General features: G+C 32.8%; 1 protein-coding gene across 4 annotated transcripts in view; it reads left to right on the forward strand.

Annotated features, from left to right (window-relative positions):
• Positions 1 to 25,973, forward strand: part of LOC143067723 (4'-phosphopantetheine phosphatase-like) — a 41,450-nt gene that overhangs the window by 10,592 nt on the left and 4,885 nt on the right. For all 4 annotated transcript variants that reach the window (XM_076241198.1, XM_076241197.1, XM_076241195.1 and 1 more), the window contains exons 9-14: positions 5,703 to 5,784; positions 8,060 to 8,154; positions 9,198 to 9,353; positions 10,260 to 10,369; positions 11,389 to 11,476; positions 12,211 to 12,415. In XM_076241198.1, the coding sequence (XP_076097313.1) occupies positions 5,703 to 5,784; positions 8,060 to 8,154; positions 9,198 to 9,353; positions 10,260 to 10,369; positions 11,389 to 11,476; positions 12,211 to 12,415 (736 nt within the window). The remainder of the gene's footprint in view (positions 1 to 5,702; positions 5,785 to 8,059; positions 8,155 to 9,197; positions 9,354 to 10,259; positions 10,370 to 11,388; positions 11,477 to 12,210; positions 12,416 to 25,973) is intronic.

Below are 25,973 nucleotides of genomic sequence, written 5' to 3' on the forward strand. Positions count from 1 at the left end.
CTTGTCCGAAATTCCAAAATCCATAATTCCGATTTTCCCCAATTGTGATATTCCAAAATTCCGTAATTCCGATATTACGAAATTCCGTAATTCCCAAATTCTGTCATTCTGCAACAAACCATTATACAATGTTTTTTTCTAAATGCCTTCAGATATTGGGCTGATTTTTGGTATGTGAGTTAACCATGATGAGTTACAAATCAAGTTTAAGTTTCGTTCCGCTCCACTAATTTTTGCCAAATTGCAGACTTTGGACTTTGAGAAATTGTTGAAAATCACAGTTACTCAGTTGTCAGAAATAATGCTTTATTAATGTTCTTGTTTGTCCAAGCCATACCGATATGAAATTATTCAAACTACTCTTCCAATCTTTCCATGAGTGATTTCCATCACTTTGATTACTTTGTTTCATGTATTTTCCTTCTTTTGTGGAATGACAAAATTGAAAATTGAAATGCGGAATGTGTCAAAGAGACAACTACCCAACCAAAGAGCAGACAACAGCCAAAGACCACCAATGGGTCTCCAATGTAGATAGAAACTCCAGCACCCATAGGGGTGCTTCAGCTGGCCCCTTAACAAAGATGTATACTGTTCAGTGATAATGGATGTCATACTTAACACCTCAATTTTACCCTTTTAAGTAAAATTAGGTGTAAATCTAGCCCGACTGCCTCAAAAATCACATGTTCTAACTTCTAAACCTTTGGCTAGAATTTGTTTAAATGTCATTTGCAAGAGTTTTAAGGTTAATTATGATATTTTGATTTAAACTATTACTTAAAAAAAACATATGAAATTAAGAATTAAATGGTAATTAACATATCTCAATAGTGACCTTTTTAGCTCACCTGGCCCGAAGGGCCAAGTGAGCTTTTCCCATCACTTTGCGTCCGGCGTCCGTCGTCCTGCGTCCGTCGTCGTCCGTCGTCGTCCTGCGTCCGTCGTCGTTAACTTTTACAAAAATCTTCTCCTCTGAAACTACTAAGCCAAATTTAATCAAACTTGACCACAATCATCATTGGGGTATCTAGTTTAAAAAATGTGTCCGGTGACCCCGCCAACCAACCAAGATGGCCGCCATGGCTAAAAATAGAACATAGGGGTAAAATGCAGTTTTTGGCTTATAACTCAAAAACCAAAGCATTTAGAGCAAATCTGACATGGGGTAAAATTGTTTATCAGGTCAAGATCTATCTGCCCAGAAATTTTCAGATGAATCGGACAACCCGTTGATGGGTTGCTGCCCCTGAATTGGTAATTTTATGGAAATTTTGCTGTTTTTGGTTATTATCTTGAATATTATTATAGATAGAGATAAACTGTAAACAGCAATAATGTTCAGCAAAGTAAGATTTACAAATAAGTCAACATGACCGAAATGGTCAGTTGACCCCTTAAGGAGTTATTGCCCTTTATAGTCAATTTTTAACCATTTTTCGTAAATCTTAGTAATCTTTTACAAAAATCTTCTCCTCTGAAACTACTGGGCTAAATTAATCCAAACTTGGACACAATCATCTTTGTCGTATGTAGTTTAAAAAATGGGTCCGGTGACCCGGCCATCCAACCAAGATGGCTGCCACGGCTAAATATAGAACATAGGGGTAAAATGCAGTTTTTGGCTTATAACTCAAAAATCAAAGCATTTAGAGCAAATCTGACACGGGGTAAAATTGTTTATCAGGTCAAGATCTATCTGCCCAGAAATTTTCAGATGAATCGGACAACCCGTTGATGGGTTGCTGCCCCTGAATTGGTAATTTTATGGAAATTTTGCTGTTTTTGGTTATTATCTTGAATATTATTATAGATAGAGATAAACTGTAAACAGCAATAATGTTCAGCAAAGTAAGATTTACAAATAAGTCAACATGACCGAAATGGTCAGTTGACCCCTTAAGGAGTTATTGCCCTTTATAGTCAATTTTTAACCATTTTTCGTAAATCTTAGTAATCTTTTACAAAAATCTTCTCCTCTGAAACTACTGGGCTAAATTAATCCAAACTTGGACACAATCATCTTTGGCGTATGTAGTTTAAAAAATGTGTCCGGTGACCCGGCCAACCATCCAAGATGGCCGCCACGGCTAAAAATAGAACATAGGGGTAATATGCAGTTTTTGGCTTATAACTCAAAAACCAAAGCATTTAGAGGAAATCTGACATGGAGTAGAATTGTTAAAACAGGTGAAGATCTATCTGCTCTAAAATTTTCAGATGAATCGGACAACCCGTTGATGGGTTGCTGCCCCTGAATTGGTAATTTTATGGAAATTTTGCTGTTTTTGGTTATTATCTTGAATATTATTATAGATAGAGATAAACTGTAAACAGCAATAATGTTCAGCAAAGTAAGATTTACAAATAAGTCAACATGACCGAAATGGTCAGTTGACCCCTTAAGGAGTTATTGCCCTTTATAGTCAATTTTTAACCATTTTTCGTAAATCTTAGTAATCTTTTACAAAAATCTTCTCCTCTGAAACTACTGGGCTAAATTAATCCAAACTTGGACACAATCATCTTTGGCGTATGTAGTTTAAAAAATGTGTCCGGTGACCCGGCCATCCAACCAAGATGGCTGCCACGGCTAAATATAGAACATAGGGGTAAAATGCAGTTTTTGGCTTATAACTCAAAAATCAAAGCATTTAGAGCAAATCTGACACGGGGGTAAAATTGTTTATCAGGTCAAGATCTATCTGCCCAGAAATTTTCAGATGAATCGGACAACCCGTTGATGGGTTGCTGCCCCTGAATTGGTAATTTTATGGAAATTTTGCTGTTTTTGGTTATTATCTTAAATATTATTATAGATAGAGATAAACTGTAAACAGCAATAATGTTCAGCAAAGTAAGATTTACAAATAAGTCAACCTGACCGAAATGGTCAGTTGACCCCTTAAGGAGTTATTGCCCTTTATAGTCAATTTTTAACCATTTTTTGTAAATCTTAGTAATCTTTTACAAAAATCTTCTCCTCTGAAACTACTGGGCCAAATTAATCCAAACTTGGCCACAATCATCTGTGGGGTATCTTGTTTAAAAAATGTGTCCGGTGACCCGGCCAACCATCCAAGATGGCCGCCACGGCTAAAAATAGAACATAGGGGTAATATGCAGTTTTTGGCTTATAACTCAAAAACCAAAGCATTTAGAGGAAATCTGACATGGAGTAGAATTGTTAAACAGGTGAAGATCTATCTGCTCTAAAATTTTCAGATGAATCGTATAACCCGTTGTTGGGTTGCTGCCCCTGAATTAGTAATTTTAAGGAAATTTTGCTGTTTTTGGTTATTATCTTGAATATTATTATAGATAGAGATAAACAGTAAACAGCAATAATGTTCAGCAAAGTAAGATTTACAAATAAGTCAACATGACTGAAATGGTCAGTTGACCCCTTTAAGAGTTATTGCCCTTTATAGTCAATTTTTAACCATTTTTCGTAAATCTTAGTAATATTTTACAAAAATCTTCTCCTCTGAAACTACTGGGCCAAATTAATCCAAACTTGGCCACAATCATCTTTTGGGTTAGCATTTTGAAAAATGTGTCCGGTGACCCGGCCATCAAACCAAGGTGGCCGCCATGGCTAAAAATAGAACATGGGGTAAAATGCAGTTTTTGGCTTATAACTCAAAACTCAAAGCATTTAGAACAAATCTGACATGGGGTAAAATTGTTTATCAGTTCAAGATCTATCTGCCCTCAAATGTTCAGATGAATCGGACAACCCGTTGTTGGGTTGCTGGCCCTGAATTAGTAATTTTAAGGAAATTTTTCTTTTTTTGGTTATTATCATGAATATTATTATAGACAGAGATAAACTGTAAACAGCAATAATGTTCACCAAAGTAAGATTTACAAATAAGTCAACATGACTGAAATGGTCAGTTGACCCCTTTAGGAGTTATTGCCCTCTATAGTCAATTTTTAACCATTTTTCGTAAATCTTAGTAATCTTTTACAAAAATCTTCTCCTCTGAAACTACTGGGCCAAATTAATCCAAACTTGGCCACAATCATCTTTTGGGTTAGTAGTTTGAAAAATGTGTCCGGTGACCCGGCCATCCAACCAAGATGGCCGCTATGGCTAAAAATAGAACATGGGGTAAAATGCAGTTTTTGGCTTATAACTCAAAACCCAAAGCATTTAGAGCAAATCTGACATGGGGTAAAATTGTTTATCAGGTCAACATTAATCTGCTCTGAAATTTTTAGATGAATCGAACAACCCGTTGTTGGGTTGCTGACCCTGAATTGTTAGTTTTAAGGAAATTTTGCTGTTTTTGGTCATTATCTTGAATATTATTATTGATAGAGATAAACTGTAAACAACAATAATGTTCAGCAAAGTAAGATTTACAAATTAGTCAACATGACCGAAATGGTCAATTGACCCCCTTAGGAGTTATTGTTCTTTATAGTCAATTTTTAACAATTTTCATAAAATTTGTAAATTTTTACTAACATTTTCCACTGAAACTAATGGGCCAAGTTCATTATAGATAGAGATAATTTTAAGCAGCAAGAATGTTCAGTAAAGTAAGATGTACAAACACATCACCATCACCAAAACACAATTTTGTCATGAATCCATCTGCTTCCTTTAATATTCACATAGACCAAGGTGAGCGACACAGGCTCTTTAGAGCCTCTAGTTATCTTATTTCCAAAATTACATGACTTGTCTCCCTTGAATACATGATGTGCTATTTCCTAATTATATTTGAGTAAACTCTTGCATCAACTAATTTCAAGTTGCATTATTTGATCTGTTAATTCAGGAAGACTATGTTCAGTTATAACACGCTGTAAAACTATCTCACTATAAGGGCACATACAATGTTAAAAAAAAAAGATTCATTTAGGTGGTAAAAAATGTGTGTTGTATTTCTAATATATATGCAAAGTATGTCATTAATTAAACTGGAAAAAAAGAAAATTTCACATGAAAAATTCATTCTTTTAGAATTGTTCTTATCAAATAATCTTGGGAAAAAACAAATTATATACATACAAAAAACCATCACATCCAACTTTTCTGTAAATGAAAGAAGCAATGTCTTCCATATATAAACCTATTTCTGATTTAAAGGCTTTCCTATACATATCTATCATTAATAAAATAATAGAAGATTGATCTGTCATTTTTAGAAGAAAAAAAACCAGTTTATTTGACTTAAGGATGTTTGTTTGTCATGTTTTGGAATTTTTGTTAGATTTTTGAAATCCTCTGGTTTAATCCATTTGAATGCCTTTAAAAAAATTGCCTATTGACTCCCATTTTTCTTTTTACAAATCTTTTACGTGTATAATGATAAACCATCTGAAAAAGTCTTATGAAATTTTAATTATTTTTTAATAGTTTTTGAGAACTTAATCTTGTCAATGATAAAGCTATGAAATTAATTAGAGAACATTTTCCTGCCCAAATTTGAATGACTAATATCTCAAAAACAAGCACATTGACCTATATATTTGTTCTGCTCTTTTGATTCCTTAATTAATCCCCTTTCAATTTATACTAGTTTTAAGAAAAGTGAATTATTTTGAAACTGAGAAGCGAACTCCTTTAACTCATGAGGTTTATTGTATATACTAATAAGTTGGATAATATTTTAATGTTTTATTTAATAAAATGCACATTCAGACGGGGGTAAAAGCTTAGGTTTGAACCAATGGTTGTGTTTCAGGGTGAGATTCAAGCATTGTTCATGAGACATGAAGGATACCTTGGTGCTATAGGAGCTTTTCTGAAAGGAGCAGAAGAAGAAGGTAAATAGATTTGATTTTTGGTGTTTTAACGCCACTTTTAACAACCGCATTTAGGCTATTTCACGGCAGCCAGTTTTTATTGGTGGAGGAAGCCAGAGTGCTTGGAGAAAACCACAACCTTCAATAGGAAAATTGACTATCCTAGTCAATTAAAATTGAAATCGAGTGCACCAACAGGAGCGGGGTTTGACCTCGCATCCTCAGTGTTGACTGGCTAGTGATTACAGTAGTAGCTACTTAGACCACTGGGCCACCAAGACCCCTGAAGGTATATAAAATAAAAGAAACTTTTTTTTTAATTGATCTGGATACATAATTATAAAATATAAGTGATATGGTTGTTAACTACTAGTCCCTAGAAAATCACTAAAATCTAAAAAAAAAAAAAAAAAAAAAAAGACTCCCAGGTCAGAAGACCTTAAGTGACTTACATTTTACATGAGGCAGATAAACTGGTCCCCAGATAATTAAATAGGACCTTGTTATGTCCTTAAAATACTCTCATGCAAGTACACTTGAACTGACTTAGATAAACTGGGGAAAACATATTGTGTATTTTTATGCCCCACCTACGATAGTAGAGGGGCATTATGTTTTCTGGTCTGTGCGTCCGTTCGTCCGTTCGTTCGTCCGTTCGTTCGTCCGTTCGTTCGTCCGTCTGTCCCGCTTCAGGTTAAAGTTTTTGGTCGAGGTAGTTTTTGATGAAGTTGAAGTCCAATCGACTTCAAACTTAGTACACATGTTCCTTATGATATGATCTTTCTAATTTTAAAGCCAAATTAAACTTTTGACCCCAATTTCACGGTCCACTGAACATAGAAAATGAAAGTGCATGTTTCAGGTTAAAGTTTTTCAGGTTAAAGTTTTTGGTCAAGGTAGTTTTTGATGAAGTTGAAGTCCAATCAACTTAAAACTTAGTACACATGTTCCTTATGATATGATCTTTCTAATTTTAAAGCCAAATTAAACTTTTGACCCCAATTTCACGGTCCACTGAACATAGAAAATGAAAGTGCATGTTTCAGGTTAAAGTTTTTCAGGTTAAAGTTTTTGGTCAAGGTAGTTTTTGATGAAGTTGAAGTCCAATCAACTTGAAACTTAGTACACATGTTCCTTATGATATGATCTTTCTAATTTTAAAGCCAAATTAAACTTTTGACCCCAATTTCACGGTCCACTGAACATAGAAAATGAAAGTGCATGTTTCAGGTTAAAGTTTTTGGTCAAGGTAGTTTTTGATGAAGTTGAAGTCCAATCAACTTGAAACTTAGTACACATGTTCCCTATGATATTATCTTTCTAATTTTAATGCCTAATTATATTTTTTATCCAATTTCATGGTCCATTGAACATGGAAAATGATAGTGTGAGTGGGGCATCCGTGTACTTTGGACACATTCTTGTTTTATTTTTATTTTTGACCTGTTTACCTGTGATGTAAAATCTGAATGTCAATAACCTGACTGACAGCAAATCAGATAATTATGAGTTTCCTCATATTTCAACAACAAACTGCCACCAGTAATTAATAATTGTTACTACATGCGTAACATGTACTAAACAATACAGTTTGATTAATTTAGAATTTTTGTAAACAAGTTTATTGCAACTTTATTATATTTTGCTATAATTTGATATTGTAAGAGTTTTTAAATTGTTGAAAAACAGATGACAGATTTCATATGATTGTAATTTTTTCATAGAGATTTTAAACAGTTTTATAACTCACAAGGAGAGAATTTTATTATTTCTTTAATAATCTTAATCTCAAAGTTAATCTCAACTCGGCTGTTTAGTATCTTAGTGAAACTCATATGACAGTTATATGTTATTTTGATTGACAGTAAATTAAACTTTTCAACAGATAAGATACATCTTTATATTTTGAATAACATGTAAAGAAAATTGTCGTTATTTGTAGAGATATAGCTGGCTCTCTAAGGTAGTGTTAGTCCATGTGTTTATGTGTTGGCTCCTAAATTGATTATTACAGCTTTTTTAAGGCAATAACTTGAAAACTGTTCAATTAATGCTTTTAGAAAATTTTATTTAATGTTAATTATGACAAAATGGGTACCCTTAATAACCTAGAAGACTGAAACCAATATGTAAAAGTAATTCCCTTTAATAAATCTGTAATATATTCCTAACTGTAGTGTCAAATTGATAGGATACAAATACGGTATTGTATGTACAGTCAAAGCCATTTATAAAATTATAATACGTGCCATTAGAATCAATGGTACAAATTTCTTATAATGTATTGTATTTCCAGATACAGAAAGATATACATGGGGAGAGAACTTTGCAGGATGTTCTGGTTTATCTAGTTCTAATCCATTGTTAGACAGTAGAGAAAGAAGTTCAACGGTAATTATTATACCCCACAAAGAAAGTTTTGGGGGTTCATAGGAATCATCATGTCTGTTTCTCTGCCCTTCAATCATGCTTTGTGTCTGGTTCACAACTTTTGTTCCATAAATTCTAAGTTTACCAAACTTGGTATGCAGTTGCATCATGGTGTGGTGGTATTTTAAATACCTTTGACCCTTATGTCAGGTCAAATCTTTCAAACTTTGTCCTTTGACCTCTATGATAGTAAAACCTTGTCCAATTAGTTTCTGGCTCATAATAGCATTTGTACTTAAAACCAAACTTGGGATGGCTTGTGATGTATCATTTACCAAAGTCAGGTCACTCTGATCTGGAACATGACGGTTGACCCTATGAAATTAAATATTGTCTGATTTGTGTTGTGGTTGGTGCATACTTTTGTATTGTAACAGTCAGATTGACAAAACTTTGTATGTAGAAGTAACATACCCACTGATCTTGACCTTTAATTTTTGAATTTACAGTACAAAAATCTCAGACTTTGTTCTTTGGTCCGTATAGTTCTGTCCTATCAGTGACCCATGTTTTAATCTTACACAGAGGCAATGAATGATGATAAAAAATAAATTGCCGAACACCAAAAATCTTAACACGTCATTGGCTCAAAACTTTCACAACATGAATGCATGTACAGGGGTATTAGCTACGTTATGCAGATAGCTCTAGTTACAGTAGAAAGTGAATTATTATGTTCATTTAAAGCAAGCACCTGCATAATTTAATCTTTAGTCATACTTTTAATTGGAAAAATAATTAAAAAAAAAAAGATGTCTTTTAAAGGAAGATCTGCTAGGGCATAGAGGAATTTAAGTATTAAAAGGTGACCTTGATGCATTCCTTCAATTAAAAATGTTTATGTCCAGTGATGAATTTTGTAATGAAAAATATATGCTTAATGGAAGTTATATATTTATAAAAAAAAATCTAAATACTGTTTACCTTGTACTATCTGCTTGTCTTCTATGTCTTTTAATAAAAGAATACTATAGATAAAGTTTCATTTTGATGTTTTTTCTCAGTTTGATATGTTAGAACTTGACAAATTAGAAAAGATGTTACAACCCTGCTCACTACTACTAGATCCCAACAGTTACCTCCCAGACACGGTTGATCTGACAACAGATACAGCTGCCAGAGAATATTGGATAGATTGTTTCTCTAACAGTGTTGATAAGGTTTGTAAAAATATTGAAAAAGCATTTAGCAAAATATTTGACTCTTTGTATCCTCTAAATCTTAATTCCTATAAAATTTAAATATTTGAAGATCATTAAAAACTTGATTTGTTTTAGAAAATTGAGTCTACAATTTTTGGAAAGACAAAATGAGTTGCAATAATTATTAACAGCAGATTAAACTGATTATAAATTTGTTGCAACATCAATGACTTTTTTCAAACTTTCATCAACTTTAACAAAACTTGGACAGAAGCTTGTTATGATCAAAAGATAGTATTAAGGGCAAACAATTGAAAATATTTTTAAAAGATTGAATCAGTTATTTTGTCAAAGCTTCATTGAATTTCATCAAACTTTTTATAAAACTGAAGCTTTTTATTGATTATGAAAAATTGTTGGAAGTTCGAAACTATTTTCTTTCTTCATTTTTTTTGTACTTTACTGATAAATGATTTTCTTTCTGCAGTTGTCATTTAGAGATTAAATTTTTAGACACCAATAACTTTATAAAACTTTTTAGGAATGTTATGAAACTTGAACAGAATTTCCTCAAGCCAAGAAATTAATTTATTTTTTCTGTTTTTTTACTGACAAATTGACTTCGTTTTTGTATTACACTATTTAATACATGGAACAAAGAAATTGTAGGTCAAACACAATTCATGGAACCTATTACTTACAAGTTTTAATATATGTTAGCGATATTACATTGGCTATTAACTTCAATTTCATTTTTGTATGTTTTGTATTTATTTCTTTAAAAACTTTCTTCATTTCTGAGAAGTAATGCTAACACAATACACTTTTTTTTATAGAATTACTGCAAGAAAGATATTTTCTGTCTATTGATATATTCCAGTATGTATAAAATCAATACAGTATGATCATGATAATCTATTGTAGACCAGAGATCAAGCATTGGCAAGTCAAACTGGTCCTGATGTCAAAGAAAGAGCAGAAGCATTTAAACAGAAATACTTACAAAGATTACAAGAACTTAATGATAATCCTTGGTATAGTATACTTAATGATAATCCTTGGTATAGTATACTGAATGATAATCCTTGGTATAGTATACTGAATGATAATCCTTGGTATAGTATACTGAATGATAATCCTTGGTATAGTATACTTAATGATAATCCTGGGTATAATCCTTGGTATAGTATACTTAATGATAATCCTTGGTATAGTATACTTATAATCCTTGGTATAGTATACTTAATGATAATCCTTGGTATAATCCTTGGTATAGTATACTTAATGATAATCCTTGGTATAGTATACTTATAATCCTTGGTATAGTATACTTAATGATAATCCTTGGTATAGCATACTGAATGATAATCCTTGGTATAGCATAATTAATGATAATCCTTGGTATAGCATACTGAATGATAATCCTTGGTATAGTATACTGAATGATAATCCTTGGTATAGTATACTGAATGATAATCCTTGGTATAGTATACTGAATGATAATCCTTGGTATAGTATACTGAATGATAATCCTTGGTATAGTATACTGAATGATAATCCTTGGTATAGTATACTGAATGATAATCCTTGGTATAGTATACTGAATGATAATCCTTGGTATAGTATACTTAATGATAATCCTTGGTATAGCATACTTAATGATAATCCTTGGTATAGCATACTTAATGATAATCCTTGGTATAGTATACTTAATGCACCAACAAACTAACAAACAAAATTTGATTGCTTGTTGTGTGGTCTAAAAATATTTTTGTACAGGAATATAGAGCAATGGTACAGGTTATTATGCTACTAGTTTAGTTTCTTTTATTGTAATGATATTTCAAAGAAAACTTGATAGCTGGTTTTATTTTAATGTACCAAAAATGACAAGTTATAATTGTTTTACTGTTTTTTAGCTTACCTGGTCAAAAGAAATATGAGTTATTATCATTATTTGTCATCAGTCATTTTCTGTTCACATTAAACATTGTTATTTATGTATGAAAACTATCAAACAAAATGGAATACAACTTTTTAATTTAATTTTTAGTGCATATGGATCCCTTACTGTGAGAAGTTTACTGGACACCAGCAGTCATTGTTTATCAGATTGTCTCTTTACTGATCCATATTCTCAGGTGAGGAAATAAGTGGTCGTTATGTCAAGAAAAATACCAGCTAGTAGTGTGAAATACTTCAAGTCGTGGAGATGTAAAGGTCATTATACAGATTTAATAAATGGATCATTAAGATATATGTACAGTTGTTGGATAAGATGTGAAATAGCATTTAGTTTGACAGATACATGTATAATGTCCTTATAATAAGATATTTTCATTTCTCTAGTTCTTAGGGGATTTATATTTCTCTGTGTCTTTATGATAGTACAGATATGCAAAGGATATATATATATATATAAACTCGTCTAAACATCAACCCAACAATGTTAGATCTGTAAATTTGCTTTCGCAAATGTATATATATATATATATATATATATATATATATTAACAATTTTGTGTGAGCATAGTTTCTTGAATTATTTAAATGATACTGCTAAATCAAGCAGCATTTTACATAATTCAGTGTTCATTATTGTCGCCAGATGGCAAGGCAGATGTACACAATGCACTTGAAGTATCTATACTATGAATATGCTATAGGCATTGAGCCATAATGTATTCTTCTGCATTCTCTATAAAATGTGAAATAAAAACTGCATTATAGTACATCAAATATCTATTTTGTTAGTTCCACTTACATTATTAAGTAGCAGCTTTATAAATGTATACCTGACATCCCTTATATACAATATTGTATAATAATCTTATGTTTATACTATGTTCTTACTGTTTATTTGTTTTGTAATTAGTTAAAGCATACAGAGAATGAACAAGCATTGAAGTGCCTTCCTCAATTACTACGTAAGTTAGATGGATTATCATTGGAGGAGCTTCAGTTGTCTCTTGCTAAAGGTCTACTGGCAGGCAATGTGTTTGACTGGGGAGCTAGAGAGGTTGTAGATATAATGGAAAATGAAGATTTTGGCTTTGTTGAGGCTCAGGATAAACTACAAGGTAATTCAAAGGCAAACAACTCCAATTAATTGGTTGATTTTTCAATTATTTTTAATAATAAGCATATTATTACTGACTTATTACTTAAGGGCATCCGATACAGTTTCTCGATAAAATGTCATTTTTATTATTTTGTAATATGTTGTAGGCCTTGTCGATTTATAAAACAAAACACGAAATAAATCATAGGTCACTGTGCTTGTTTTTTTTCGAGAAAATTGGGGATTTGTGCAATTTTGTAAAAAAATTAGGCAATGTTATGAATTTTTTGGAGCAGATATTTTTCGTCGTAATTTATTAAGATCGGGTTCAATCTGAAGCTGTGATAAGTGACTAAAAGGAAAAAAATAAATCACTACACGAATAACTATACAATTATTCAAGCCTTGCTTGACATTGCGGACCAGATGCTCAAAGTTGTATTTTTCTAAACCTAAAAAAAGGAAAATAAACTGTTTCTGAAAATGTCATTTTTATCATTTTTCTGCATAAAGTGCATTTTGTCATGCTTTCTCCAAATCTCAAATAAAAAATATAGGTCACCCTGCTTGATTCCATGATGAACGCGATTTATCCTAAAAATTGCGTCCCCCCCTTTGTAGCCTCAACGTTAGCGCTAAAGTGCACGACGTCGCTGGCAGACAATTTCGACATTATCTCTGGAAATTACCGGCGACATTTTTCAGATGTATAAATATTGCTTGTAATGTACTATCTATAAATTGGCAATATTGTTTCCAGAAATAAAATCATGTAAATAACAAATACCTCTCTCTCTTTGTGGTGTACAATGTAAGTGAGAAACATTTCAAGAAAAGTTAATACAGACTGTTGATAATTTTTATGGCTTTTAAAATTAAAGACTGGGCAATTTAGAACTTGACATACAGGAACATTTACTGTACACACTCGTATATTATTTCATACCGTATGTTGACCTCTAGATTTAATTTGTTTTGTTTGGTGGGCTGCTGTTTCATTACAAATATTCCTTAAAATCCTTTTCTTCACGTTTTAATCACTGATAAATCCGGTTTTGTTGATACGAATCAAAAGTTAACGTCTTTTGGATAGTAAATCAAATTTAACACGCATTGCAATTCGAATTAGAATTTACGTTAGAACGTAAAACATTTTGAATGCGAATTAAACTAATTCGAATTAGTTAATGCGAATCGAATTCGAATTACGTGTGAACTCAGAATTATCCTGCAAACGGACCTTCTTTTTTTGTACATAAGTTGCAGCACATAAATTAGGCCGTTACTGTTCTCATTTGAATTGTTTTACATTGTCATTTCGTGACCTTTTATTGCTGACTATGCGATATGGGCTTTGCTCATTGTTGAAGACCGTACGATGACCTATAGTTATTAATTTCTGTGTCATGTTTGTCTCTTGTTGAGAGTTGTCTCAATTGCAATTATACCACATCTTCTGTTTTATTTGGTCAGAAAACAAAAGCAAAATCTTATAAAGGAGAATCTTCAACTTGCTAAAGAATGCTTTTGTCCAATCAATGAAACTGTAACTTTGAGTTCTTTTGATTTGGCCAAAACGATTGGATTAGTTACTATTAAAATCCTTCTCTCATAGTGTAATTCTATTGGTCAATAACTATATATTTTTTTCACCATATAGCGCGTACATAAAATATCGCACGTCTTTTCCTCTGTCTGTCCTTCCGGTCCTTCTTGTTAATTACATTTTTCATGTGTACAATTCTTGCTAACTTTCAATAAAACTGATATCGTATGTACGAAAACCGAGAAGGCTCATCTATAATTCAGAATTCAGAATTGGGAAATCATTTTTAAGCAGTTAAGCTGCTTTATGCGAGCACCCTAGATTTATGTTCTACCCAATAAATGCTGAAATATGTGCCACTTTTATTATCTGGCTGGCTATCATGTTATTTATAACTAATTGGGCACTTTTTTCATACTTTTTATTTTGGAATATAAAAAATATTACCATAAAAACATTAAATGGTCGTCGATTTTCCCAAAAGTTTTGAAGTTACACATAGGAAGTAGTGCTCGATAGAAATCCTTCTATAGTTTATTACCCCCTGTGCTGTGGGCTAAGATGTCAAAGAACAATTGTATGAAATATTTGATCGCTGAAAATCTATAAAGATGAGTCGTTTACATTTCCCAGATGGCAAAAGTCGTAGGAATATTGTTTGTCATCAATACGTATTACATACGTCAGTAGTCTATTAATAAGCTGATATAAGTTGGCGGCAATTTCAAATTACATAGATGACGAAATTTACGTACCTTTTAAATTGGGAGAATTCTGATGATACATCGGTACTTTATTATTAATCATTTTATTCGTTTTTTTGTCTGATTGAGATTATTTAAATCATAGTTATTCAGTAATCTTTAAAGAATGCTCATTTGTTTTCTTGTTAATATTATTCCGATTTCTAGCAAATCACCTTCATGCTTGTCAAATTAAGTTGTTGTTATTGTAGTTTTCTGATTGGTCGATGTCAAGGTCATTTTAAGATTGTTTCGCTTTAGTGTTACACAATGTAACATAATGCTACACATGCTTTGCTTAAGCTCGATGTGGTTCAATAAATATTGTGATGTAAACTTTAACAACTGTTTTCTAAAGGACGGCATTATTTAACTTCAAAGTCGCATATTTTGTAAAATATTAAGTCCGAATCTGTGACGCGTATCACACCGTAATTGTGTTTGATTTACAAGGACTTTTCGATTTCCGGTACAGAAAAATACGACTTTTTTTATATGTTTCTTTTTATAATTTTTCACATTTAAACACTCATTAAGTGTTATTGAATCAATTCTATGAGGTTCCTTCAGCAACTTTATGCTGGTAAACGATTTCCCCATGAAAGTAATAAGAAAAGAAAGTTCCTTCAGCAACTTTATGCTGGTAAACGATTTCCCCATGAAAGATAATAAGAAAAGAAATCGCATGATACGATAAAAAGGTAACGAGTCGACTAACGAGACTTGAGAAACGTTTAATATGTTTTCAACAAGTTCTAGTTGAATTTACAAACAAGTTTTTCTTAATTCTTACTATTACAGTTATTGAAAGTTTAAATAAATGTTTTTTTATTATGATATTAGTAATGGAAGACAGTTAAACCGTAATCAACATATTTTAATTCAGTTATAATTTGAGACGTAAAAAAAATCGAGAGTGAAAATGGGGAACGTGTCATAGAGACAATAACCAGATCTTAGAGCAGACAACAGTCGAAGGTTACCAATGGATCTTTAATGCAGGGAGAAACTCCTACACCCAAAGGATTGCTTTTGCTGGCCCCTTAACACAATAACCATGATAACAAAAATGTAAACTATTTCAACTAGTCACTTGTTCAGGTGGAACTTTTAAACCAGAGGAAGAACAAAGTAACTACAATGTAGTTAATAAGTTCTGGAGAACTTTTCGGCTAGTTAGTTCTTTCCTCCTGAAACTTTCCAATGTCAGAACAAAAGAGCATTTACAATAACTTGGACATCATACTAAAATCAGAAGTATACACAAGAAATTAATAAAATTTTTAAAAATGTACAAAACTGTTAAACAATTATGAAAAATAAATATGATAAACAGCAACAATCACCGCATTAGTGGGTCATCACTATGGACAGGTACATACAGAATGTGGCGGATTAAACATCTTAACTGGCACAAAACTCGCCCCTAACATAGGAAAGTGTATGTGTATAATCTCAGACATTGAATCTTTATAAATATAAATTGGAAATAACTTTTGAAAGTGGTAGGATTGCATAACATAAACATTACTGTGCAAGCATTATTTGATATTTTAGAAATAGCTGAGAACAATGCCTGAGATAAATATTTCGACTAATTCTTTACACTATTCATCTGACCGTGGCCAAGTTTGCCTTTGGGTTTTTGATTAACTGCCTATAGCACCCTTTGGTGCTTTGATTATCAAATGTTATAACATACATATTATAATAATTGATATATGTTTTAGTTGTGATATGAAAATTGTATGCTTTTCGTCATATCTTTGTGCTTTTGCTGTTTTTGAATCCACCTCTGTAAGTCTCTGGTTTAAAATGTTCCCCTCATCACCGTCCTAACATTCACCCTTACGTTGTTTTTATGCCCCATTTATGGGCATTATGTTTTCTGGTCTGTGCGTCCGTTCGTCCGTCTGTTCGTTCGTCCGTTCGTCCGTCTGTCCCGCTTCAGGTTAAAGTTTTTGGTCCAGGTAGTTTTTGATGAAGTTGGAGTCTAATCAACTTGAAACTTAGTATATATGTTCTGTATGATATGATCTTTCTAATTTTAATTCCAAATTAGAGATTTAACCCCAATTTTACGGTCCACTGATAGAAAATGATAGTGCAAATTTCAGGTTAAAGTTTTTGGCTTCAGGTTAAAGTTTTTGGTCAAGGTAGTTTTTGATGAAGTTGAAGTCCAATCAACTTGAAACTTAGTATACATGTGCCCTATGATATGATCTTTCTAATTTAAATGCCAAATTAGAGTTTTGACCCCAATTTTACGGTTCACTGAACATAGAAAATGATAGTGCAAATTTCAGGTTAAAGTTTTTGGCTTCAGGTTAAAGTTTTTGGTCAAGGTAGTTTTTGATGAAGTTGAAGTCCAATCAACTTGAAACTTAGTATACATGTGCCCTATGATATGATCTTTCTAATTTAAATGCCAAATTAGAGTTTTGACCCCAATTTTACGGTTCACTGAACATAGAAAATGATAGTGCAAATTTCAGGTTAAAGTTTTTGGCTTCAGGTTAAAGTTTTTGGTCAAGGTAGTTTTTGATGAAGTTGAAGTCCAATCAACTTGAAACTTAGTATACATGTGCCCTATGATATGATCTTTCTAATTTAAATGCCAAATTAGAGTTTTGACCCCAATTTTACGGTTCACTGAACATAGAAAATGATAGTGCAAATTTCAGGTTAAAGTTTTTGGTCAAGGTAGTTTTTGATGAAGTTGAAGTCCAATCAACTTGAAACTTAGTATACATGTGCCCTATGATATGATCTTTCTAATTTAAATGCCAAATTAGAGTTTTGACCCCAATTTTACGGTTCACTGAACATAGAAAATGATAGTGCAAATTTCAGGTTAAAGTTTTTGGTTTCAGGTTAAAGTTTTTGGTCAAGGTAGTTTTTGATGAAGTTGAAGTCCAATCAACTTGAAACTTAGTATACATGTGCCCTATGATATGATCTTTCTAATTTAAATGCCAAATTAGAGTTTTGACCCCAATTTTACGGTTCACTGGACATAGAAAATGATAGTGCAAATTTCAGGTTAAAGTTTTTGGTCAAGGTAGTTTTTGATAAAGTAGAAGTCCAATCAACTTGAAACTTAGTATACATGTTCCCTTTGATAAGATCATTCTAATTTTAATGCCAAATTAGAGAATTTATTCCAATTTCACAGTCCTTTAAACATAGAAAATGATAGTGTGAGTGGGGCATCCGTGTACTGTGGACACATTCTTGTTCAATCCTAGTTTCATAGTCTATTATCTCCCTCAAAATATGTCCATTACCAGTCAGAGCTCAGACATAAACAAGTCGATTTTTGTTTTTGACTTAAATAAGTCAAAACATGTATTTATTATAAAAATGTATTTTCAATTTTAGACTTATCTAAGTCAGAAAATGACAGACTTGTTTAGGTCTATTTATGTTGGTGAAAAAACTTAATGTTACTTTGTGGCCAAACTACACCACCTATGACAGCAAAAACCTGTATGAGAGTTCACAAGGACTTGAGCTATCTATATTTAATTATCTAAGTGGACATCCTTACTAAACACAGATGTTTTACCTCATTAAGTGTGATTCCAGGTGGTTGCATTGTAAGGTTAATTAACATTATCTCCGATTTTTTAGACTCTCATTCATATTTTTCTATAGAAGACAAAGTATTGGCTTTCAATGTTGTCATTATTTGATTTAGATGCATGACCTCCTTATAAATATGCATGGGTCTTGAAGTTAACCAATTTTGATCACTCATCGACTTGTAGGAGTCGATATTTGCAACTTTTTGATTCTGGTCAATTATTTCTTGTTTAACAATATTGGACTTATTCAAGTCATATTTTGTCTTACATTAAAGGGAGACAAATCCTAAAACTTACAAATTTAGACCTCTATGAGTCAAAAGCAGATTCAGACTTATTTATGTCTGAGCTCTGACTGATTACACGATAAAACAAATACTACCTATCCCCACCCCCAAATGTATTATGTTCGAAAAAAAGAAGAAGCAAACAACCGTTTAACGTCATATTAATCAGTTCTTCTTCACTATTGGTGCAAATCCAGGTGGATATCTTCACTGTAAAACGAAAAAGATGCGAATCATGATCAGATAAAGATATTTTTTACAGTTCTGACCTTTGATCAAGCATCACTTTATCGGACTCGTATCTAAAACTATCCATCTGTATTTTGTTGCAGATTTCATACTCCCCAAGTTGTTAACCTTCTTCAAAAGTCAATACATTGATGTTGACTCGAGTTCATTCGACAAAATTTCCAGCAATTGTTTATAACACTAAGGTAGCTCTTAAGTCATAATCAAAGGTAATACAAAGTTTTTGTAAAGATGACAAGAGGTGTTAAATACAATTGGATCTACTGCACATATGAACAGAAGAGATGACAAAACAAAACATGAGGCTTTTGTGTCGCTCGCCTTGGTCTATGTGCTGCAGTGCATATTAAACAAACTAAGACACTCAAGAACTATATAGGCAAGAATATAAAGAATAAAACTGCGAAATGTCCTAAAATAACCAGTCCATGGAAGTAATCAAACAGCAGGTTGTCAGATGTGTGTGAAAATTTCAACGGTAGATATATCTTGATGATTAAGTTTCAAAGATATAAGCTTAGCTGTTTTTTTACCCCCTTTTCTAATTTTAGCCATGGCGCCCATCTTGCATGGTTGATGGGCGAGGTTTTCAGATACATTTTTTAAACAACATTCCCTGAAGATGGTTCAGGCTAAGTTTGGTTTAATTTGGCCTTAATGTTTCTGAGGATAAGAATTTTGTAAAAGATTACAAAAGTGTACAAAAAATTGCAAAAAATGACTTCAAAGGGCAATCATCCTTATGGGTCAATTATTAAGAATGTGTATCTCCAAAGAAGTGAGACAAATATCCAGCAAATATCCAACATGAGCCGAATAATGGGAATAAAAACGGACAAATACAAATAATATGGAGAATGGAGTTGGTCATTTTAGAGAAACTTAACCCATAAGGTTATGGCAGATGCATTGTCGGTAAAATCAGCTGTCGGAATAATGAGCTGTCGGAGTAATGGGTTGTCGGAATAATTGGATGTCTTAATAATAGATGTAGGACTTACGCGACATCACCATGACGGCTCCTATCAGGCAAAATATAATGCAAGGTTGCACGGATGTTTTAAAGTTAAAAAGTTGTTTTTGAGTTATATTGTCCGAAGTGTGGACGACGGACGGACGAACAACGGCTTTACAACAATACTGTAATAGTTTTATTTTTAACACACATATACACATATTTGATCCTTTAAAATCTAATTTCTTTAATTTCTTCAGCTATTTCAATTTCAACTATTGAAATCTATCATCGTTTTTGTGGAATCTAAATTTTTACATTTTTGAAGATATTTTTAAGAAATTCTGATACATGTATAAAATACCTATTTGGTATTGATACTCATATAGTCCAGCTGGTAAATGTCCTACCGTACGTGTATGACCCGTCTTTAATTAGTATACAGACAGAATTGTGTAAAATTTAAAGCCAATAAGATATGGCATTTTAAAGATATGTGAAAAAATACCTTTCCTTTTTTTAACTAATAAAAAAAATCCCATAGCAGTGGCGGATCCAGAGGGGGGGTTCCGGGGGTCCGCACCCCCCTTTATTTTGGCCGATCAATGCATTTGAATCGGGACATATGTTTGCACCCCCCCTGCACCCCCCCTTTGCCCTGGGCTAGCACCCCCCCTTTCGAAAATTCCTGCATCCGCCACTGCATAGTTCTGGAACGAACAATCATAATTTCACCAAAACATATACAGATCGTTTGACTGTGCCCTGATCACTGTACCGGATAACACGCGCAGATGAGTAACCGTTACGGATAGCATCCCAATTTGTTACTTTAAACAATTTGTTTGTGTCCGTTCATATCCGTTAAACTCCGTTACTCATCTGGTGTACCCTTTAAGTATATGTTGACGGCCGGTGGAGTCCGTCCCGTCAGGTGGACAATTTGGAGCATGTTCAAAACAAAATTATTTATTACAAAACTTGGCCAACTTTTTCTATCTGTCTCGCTTTTTTATTGTCGAGCCTGCAACTTTTGTTGCAGAAAGCTCGACATAGGGATAGTGATCCGGCGGAGGCGGCGGCGGCGGCGGCGGCGGTGTTAGCTAACTTCTTTAAAGCTTTATATTTTAGAAGGTGGAAGACCTGGATGCTTCATACTTTGTATATAGATGCCTCATGTTACGAAGTTTCTGTCAGTCACATGTCCAATGTCCTTGACCTCATTTTCATGGTTCAGTGACCACTTGAAAAAAAAGTTCAAATTTTTTGTAATGTTGAATTCTCTCTTATTATAAGTAATAGGATAACTATATTTGATATGTGCGTACCTTGCAAGGTCCTCATGTCTGTCAGACAGTTTTCACTTGACCTCGACCTCATTTCATGGATCAGTGAACAAGGTTAAGTTTTGGTGGTCAAGTCCGTATCTCAGATACTATAAGCAATAGGGCTTGTATATTCGGTGTATGGAAGGACTGTAAGGTGTACATGTCCAACTGGCAGGTGTCATCTGACCTTGACCTCATTTTCATGGTTCAGTGGTTATAGTGAAATTTTTGTGTTTTGGTCTGTTTTTTTCATACTATATGCAATAGGTCTACTGTATTTGTTGTATGGAATGATTGTAAGGTGTACATGTCTAGCGGGCAGATGTCATGTGACCTTGACCTCATTTTCATGGTTCAGTGGTTATAGTTAAATTTTTGTGTTTTGGTCTGTTTTTTTCATACTATACGCAATAGGTCTACTATATTTGGTGTATGGAATGATTGTAAGGTGTACATGTCTAGCGGGCAGATGTCATGTGACCTTGACCTCATTTTCATGGTTCAGTGGTCAAAGTTAAGTTTTTGAGTTTTGGTCTATTTATCTAATACTATATGCCATAGGTCAACTATATTTGGTGTATGGTAATATTTTATGATCTTTATGTCAGTAGAGCAGGTTTCTTTTGACCATGACCTCATTTTCACGGTTCATTGCACAGTGTTAATTTTTGTCGAGCCTGCAACTTTTGTTGCAGAAAGCTCGACATAGGGATAGTGATCCGGCGGCGGTGTTAGCTCACTTCTTAAAAGCTTTGTATTTTAGAAGGTAGAAGACCTGGATGCTTCATACTTTGTATATAGATGCTTCATGTTACGAAGTTTCCGTCAGTCACATGTCCAATGTCCTTGACCTCATTTTCATGGTTCAGTGACCACTTGAAAAAAAAGTTCAAATTTTTTGTAATGTTGAATTCTCTCTTATTATAAGTAATAGGATAACTATATTTGATATGTGCGTACCTTGCGAGGTCCTCATGTCTGTCAGACAGTTTTCACTTGACCTCGACCTCATTTCATGGATCAGTGAACAAGGTTAAGTTTTGGTGGTCAAGTCCATATCTCAGATACTATAAGCAATAGGGCTAGTATATTCGGTGTATGGAAGGACTGTAAGGTGTACATGTCCAACTGGCAGGTGTCATCTGACCTTGACCTCATTTTCATGGTTTAGTGGTTTTAGTTAAATTTTTGTGTTTTGATCTGTTTTTCTCATACTATATGCAATAGGTCTACTATTTTTGTTGTTTGGAATGATTGTAAGGTGTATATGTCTAGCGGGCAGATGTCATGTGACCTTGACCTCATTTTCATGGTTCAGTGGTCAAAGTTAAGTTTTTGAGTTTTGGTCTTTTTATCTAATACTATATGCCATAGGTCAACTATATTTGGTGTATGGAAATATTTTATGATCTTTATGTCAGTCGCGTAGGTTTTATTTGACCGTGACCTCATTTTCACGGTTCATTGCACAGTGTTAAGTTTTTGTGTTTTGGTCTATTTTTCTTAAACTATAAGTAATGGGTCAACTATATATGTTTTATAGAAGCATTGTTAGCTGTACATGTCTGCCTGGCATGGTTTATATGACCTTGACCTAATTTTCAAGGTTCATTGGTCTTTGTTTAGTTATCTTGGTTAATGTTAAGTTTATGTGACAGTTGTAATAAAGCTTAGCTTTATACTTAGGACTATCAACATAATATCAATGATTAGTATAGAAGGCGAGACATTTCAGCGTGTGCACTCTTGTTAAGTTAAATACAGTCAAATCAAAATTCAAGATACGTGATGTGGAAAAAGAAAAATTGTCATCGCATGTGTTACTGTATGTCAATCAACTGTTACAAATAAACATTTCCCGCACATGCCTCCCTACACACTCGTCATTAACTGCAGTATCATAAATTAAAGTACTAGAACAAATAATAATGGTAACCTTTATATTGAAAAAGATATTAACTATTTATTATATTATCAATTATGAGTTCCAAAAAAAAAACCATCTTCTTTATATACAAGTCTGAGCAATAAATTAAATGTATAATTTGTTTTTATTTTTCCTTTTCTACAGACATTCATTTATATATATAACATGATATTGTCAAAGACTGTAATATCTATAATATGTGTTCTGTATTATTTTTGTGAGGGTCTCAAGGTAGATTAGTGAATGCTAACTGAGTCACGTTCTTTAAATACAGTAATTATTATTATTATAAGAGCTAACTTTCAACTGCGACAGACTTCAAATTAAATACAAGATAAGGATAAAGATAAGGAATACACAGGTTATTTACTTGTCAGATTATATGGTATTAGAACCTTGAGAATTTGCTGGCTTAAGATAAACATACATAATGAGTTTAATAGATCTGTAATTGATAGTTTATGATGATTGGTCATTGATTTCCGTTAGTATAGTGAGTGTCAATTAAAACGCAACACCAAATGGAACATTATTTTGTCTAAAGATTGAAACCATTTATCTCCAATGAAATATATCAGTAGCTATGTAAATAACAGGACTTTATAAAAAATATTTGTTCAGGGAAGAATATATTATACCATGGAAGTAATATTTAAACATCCATGATTATACTAAACAAACTAGTTGGTCTCGTTGTTAGCATGCTTGTCTGAGTACAGAATGTCGTAAGTTCGAACCTTTGTCCGCTAGATCAATCAAAAGACTTTGAAATTGGTATCCGGCTCAACATATTGGACAAACACAATTCAATTTATTCACATGTTCACATAAGGAATATGCATATAGTTTCTGCTTCTGTACGTTAAGCAGAATTCATTCACTCACTCGTTAAACTATTATGATCGATCCAAATGAATTAAGAAACATATGCAATACCCCAGGTTATTATTTTTTTGTTGCTTTTATTATAGTAGATAATGGAGTAACTGTAATTAAAGTTTCAAACTTGTATTGCGTTTTTGTATGTACTCAGTATTGTGTAAGTTTGCTTTCACCGCACTAAAAATTACGGGAAATTGATATCGCCTTTCTCAGCAAGATATGTACACGTTCTTATCGTGTCAGTGGAAAGGGGATTGCAAATAATTATAGGATATAATATATCTCTGAACTTTTTTTCACAATCAAACATCTTTCCGAGAAATGTTTCACGGAAGTAGTAAATTCCCTTCAGAAACATGCGTTTATACTAGTCCATACAAGGGCAAATGACAAAAAAGGGATTGTAGTTAGACTCATAGGCATGTAATATAGTGTTGAGAGAGAGCAAGCCTAAAGCTAGAAAATTGCTAGAATCCGCGTCACCTGTTTGTCGCCTTGCTTTTTCCCCTCAAATAATCCCTTCCAAATTATAGATATAAACTATATGGAGGTCCGTATCAACATGTCAAAATACTGATAATTGAGAAAACTTTTTTTACAAAGTTTTGCCAGAGAAATTATCTTTCGATCATGAAAAAGCTTTTACTACCTAAGTTTTATGTGATTCTATATTTAATTTTAACGCTAATCGGATTTTCGCTTTTTGTTTGAAATAAGATATTTTCCGAATTCTGAATTCCGAATTCTGAATTCTGAATGCTGAATTCCGAATGTTGAATTCTGAATTATAGGTGAGCCTTCTCGGCTTTCGTACATATGGACACGTTCGAAAATCAGTGCATATCAACTATTCTTTAAAAGAGTTATGCCATTTGGAAATATTGATTATATTGAAAATTGCATTGTATTTGCTGTCATTCCGTCATTTCTCTAATATATTTATAAAAAAATATAAAGAACAAAATAAACAGCTGCGCTACGTGCGCATGATACGCCCGTCGTCTTATGAAAAAACATAATACATGTTTTTAAAATAACACGGGGGTTGTACAGGAAGTCATGCTAAAGTATATCTTGACCCTACTCATTATCTTGCTCAATAGGAAGTTTGTTTGTCACAACATGTTTTATATGATCCCCAAATTTAAGCTCAATAAAAATTCAAGAACTCAAAAATGAATTAAAAGCCAATTGTTCAGAGAACAATTGAAAGTCTTTCCACATCAAAGAAATTTTGATAAGATGATAGTTTCTTCATACTAAAGTGATAAATAATGTTTTAATTATATTTTTGAGTGATGTAAGGGAGATAATATGCTACTTACGGTAAAATGAATGTCACTTCCGGTCTCATATCAAAGCTTCTTCCACACTGATTCCAAAAATATATACTTTCTATATACTTTTGCATGTAGAATGGGAGATAACTGGCCACTTCCGGTTTGTTTGAAGTCATTTTTAGTCTTCAGTTATCAGTTTATGTATATATATGACAAAATATATGGATTCTGAGTAATTTTATATGAAAAAATTGCAAAAAATGCTACTTCCGGTTTTCTCAAGGTCACCTAAACTTTTGTACAAGGTCAAATGCCTTTATAATAAACTTAGTTGAAGTTATAATCAAATAACCTCATATCAAAACATTTCAGGGGCACTAACTCCTATAAGATGCCATGAAATTGTATCAGACTTAATGTAGCATATCTTCAAAAACAATAAAGCAGACATTTTGCACTTGTTCTTTTATATGTATCTTTCAAAGTGTCAGAGAAAATGCAAAAACAAGCAAAAGTCACAATTGAGAACTTGACCATGACCTTTGACCTTGACCTCATTTTCTAAGTTAGGACCTAGGGGATTCAAATAAAAATATCCCAGACTTATACGGTTAACGGTTGATGAGTTGAAAACACATACCGACAAATTTATTGTGTAAGGGTAGATAACTCCTATAAAATGTCATCGAATCACTTCGATCCAAATTAGCCAAAAATTCCTGAGGATGTAACGAACAATTTGTAAAAAGAAATTTGTCGCTATCTTTTTTTGTTACGAAGGAGATGCACTCTG

Source organism: Mytilus galloprovincialis, chromosome 3 (assembly GCF_965363235.1).
Source record: "Mytilus galloprovincialis chromosome 3, xbMytGall1.hap1.1, whole genome shotgun sequence".
NCBI classification, from domain to species: Eukaryota; Metazoa; Mollusca; class Bivalvia; order Mytilida; family Mytilidae; genus Mytilus; species Mytilus galloprovincialis.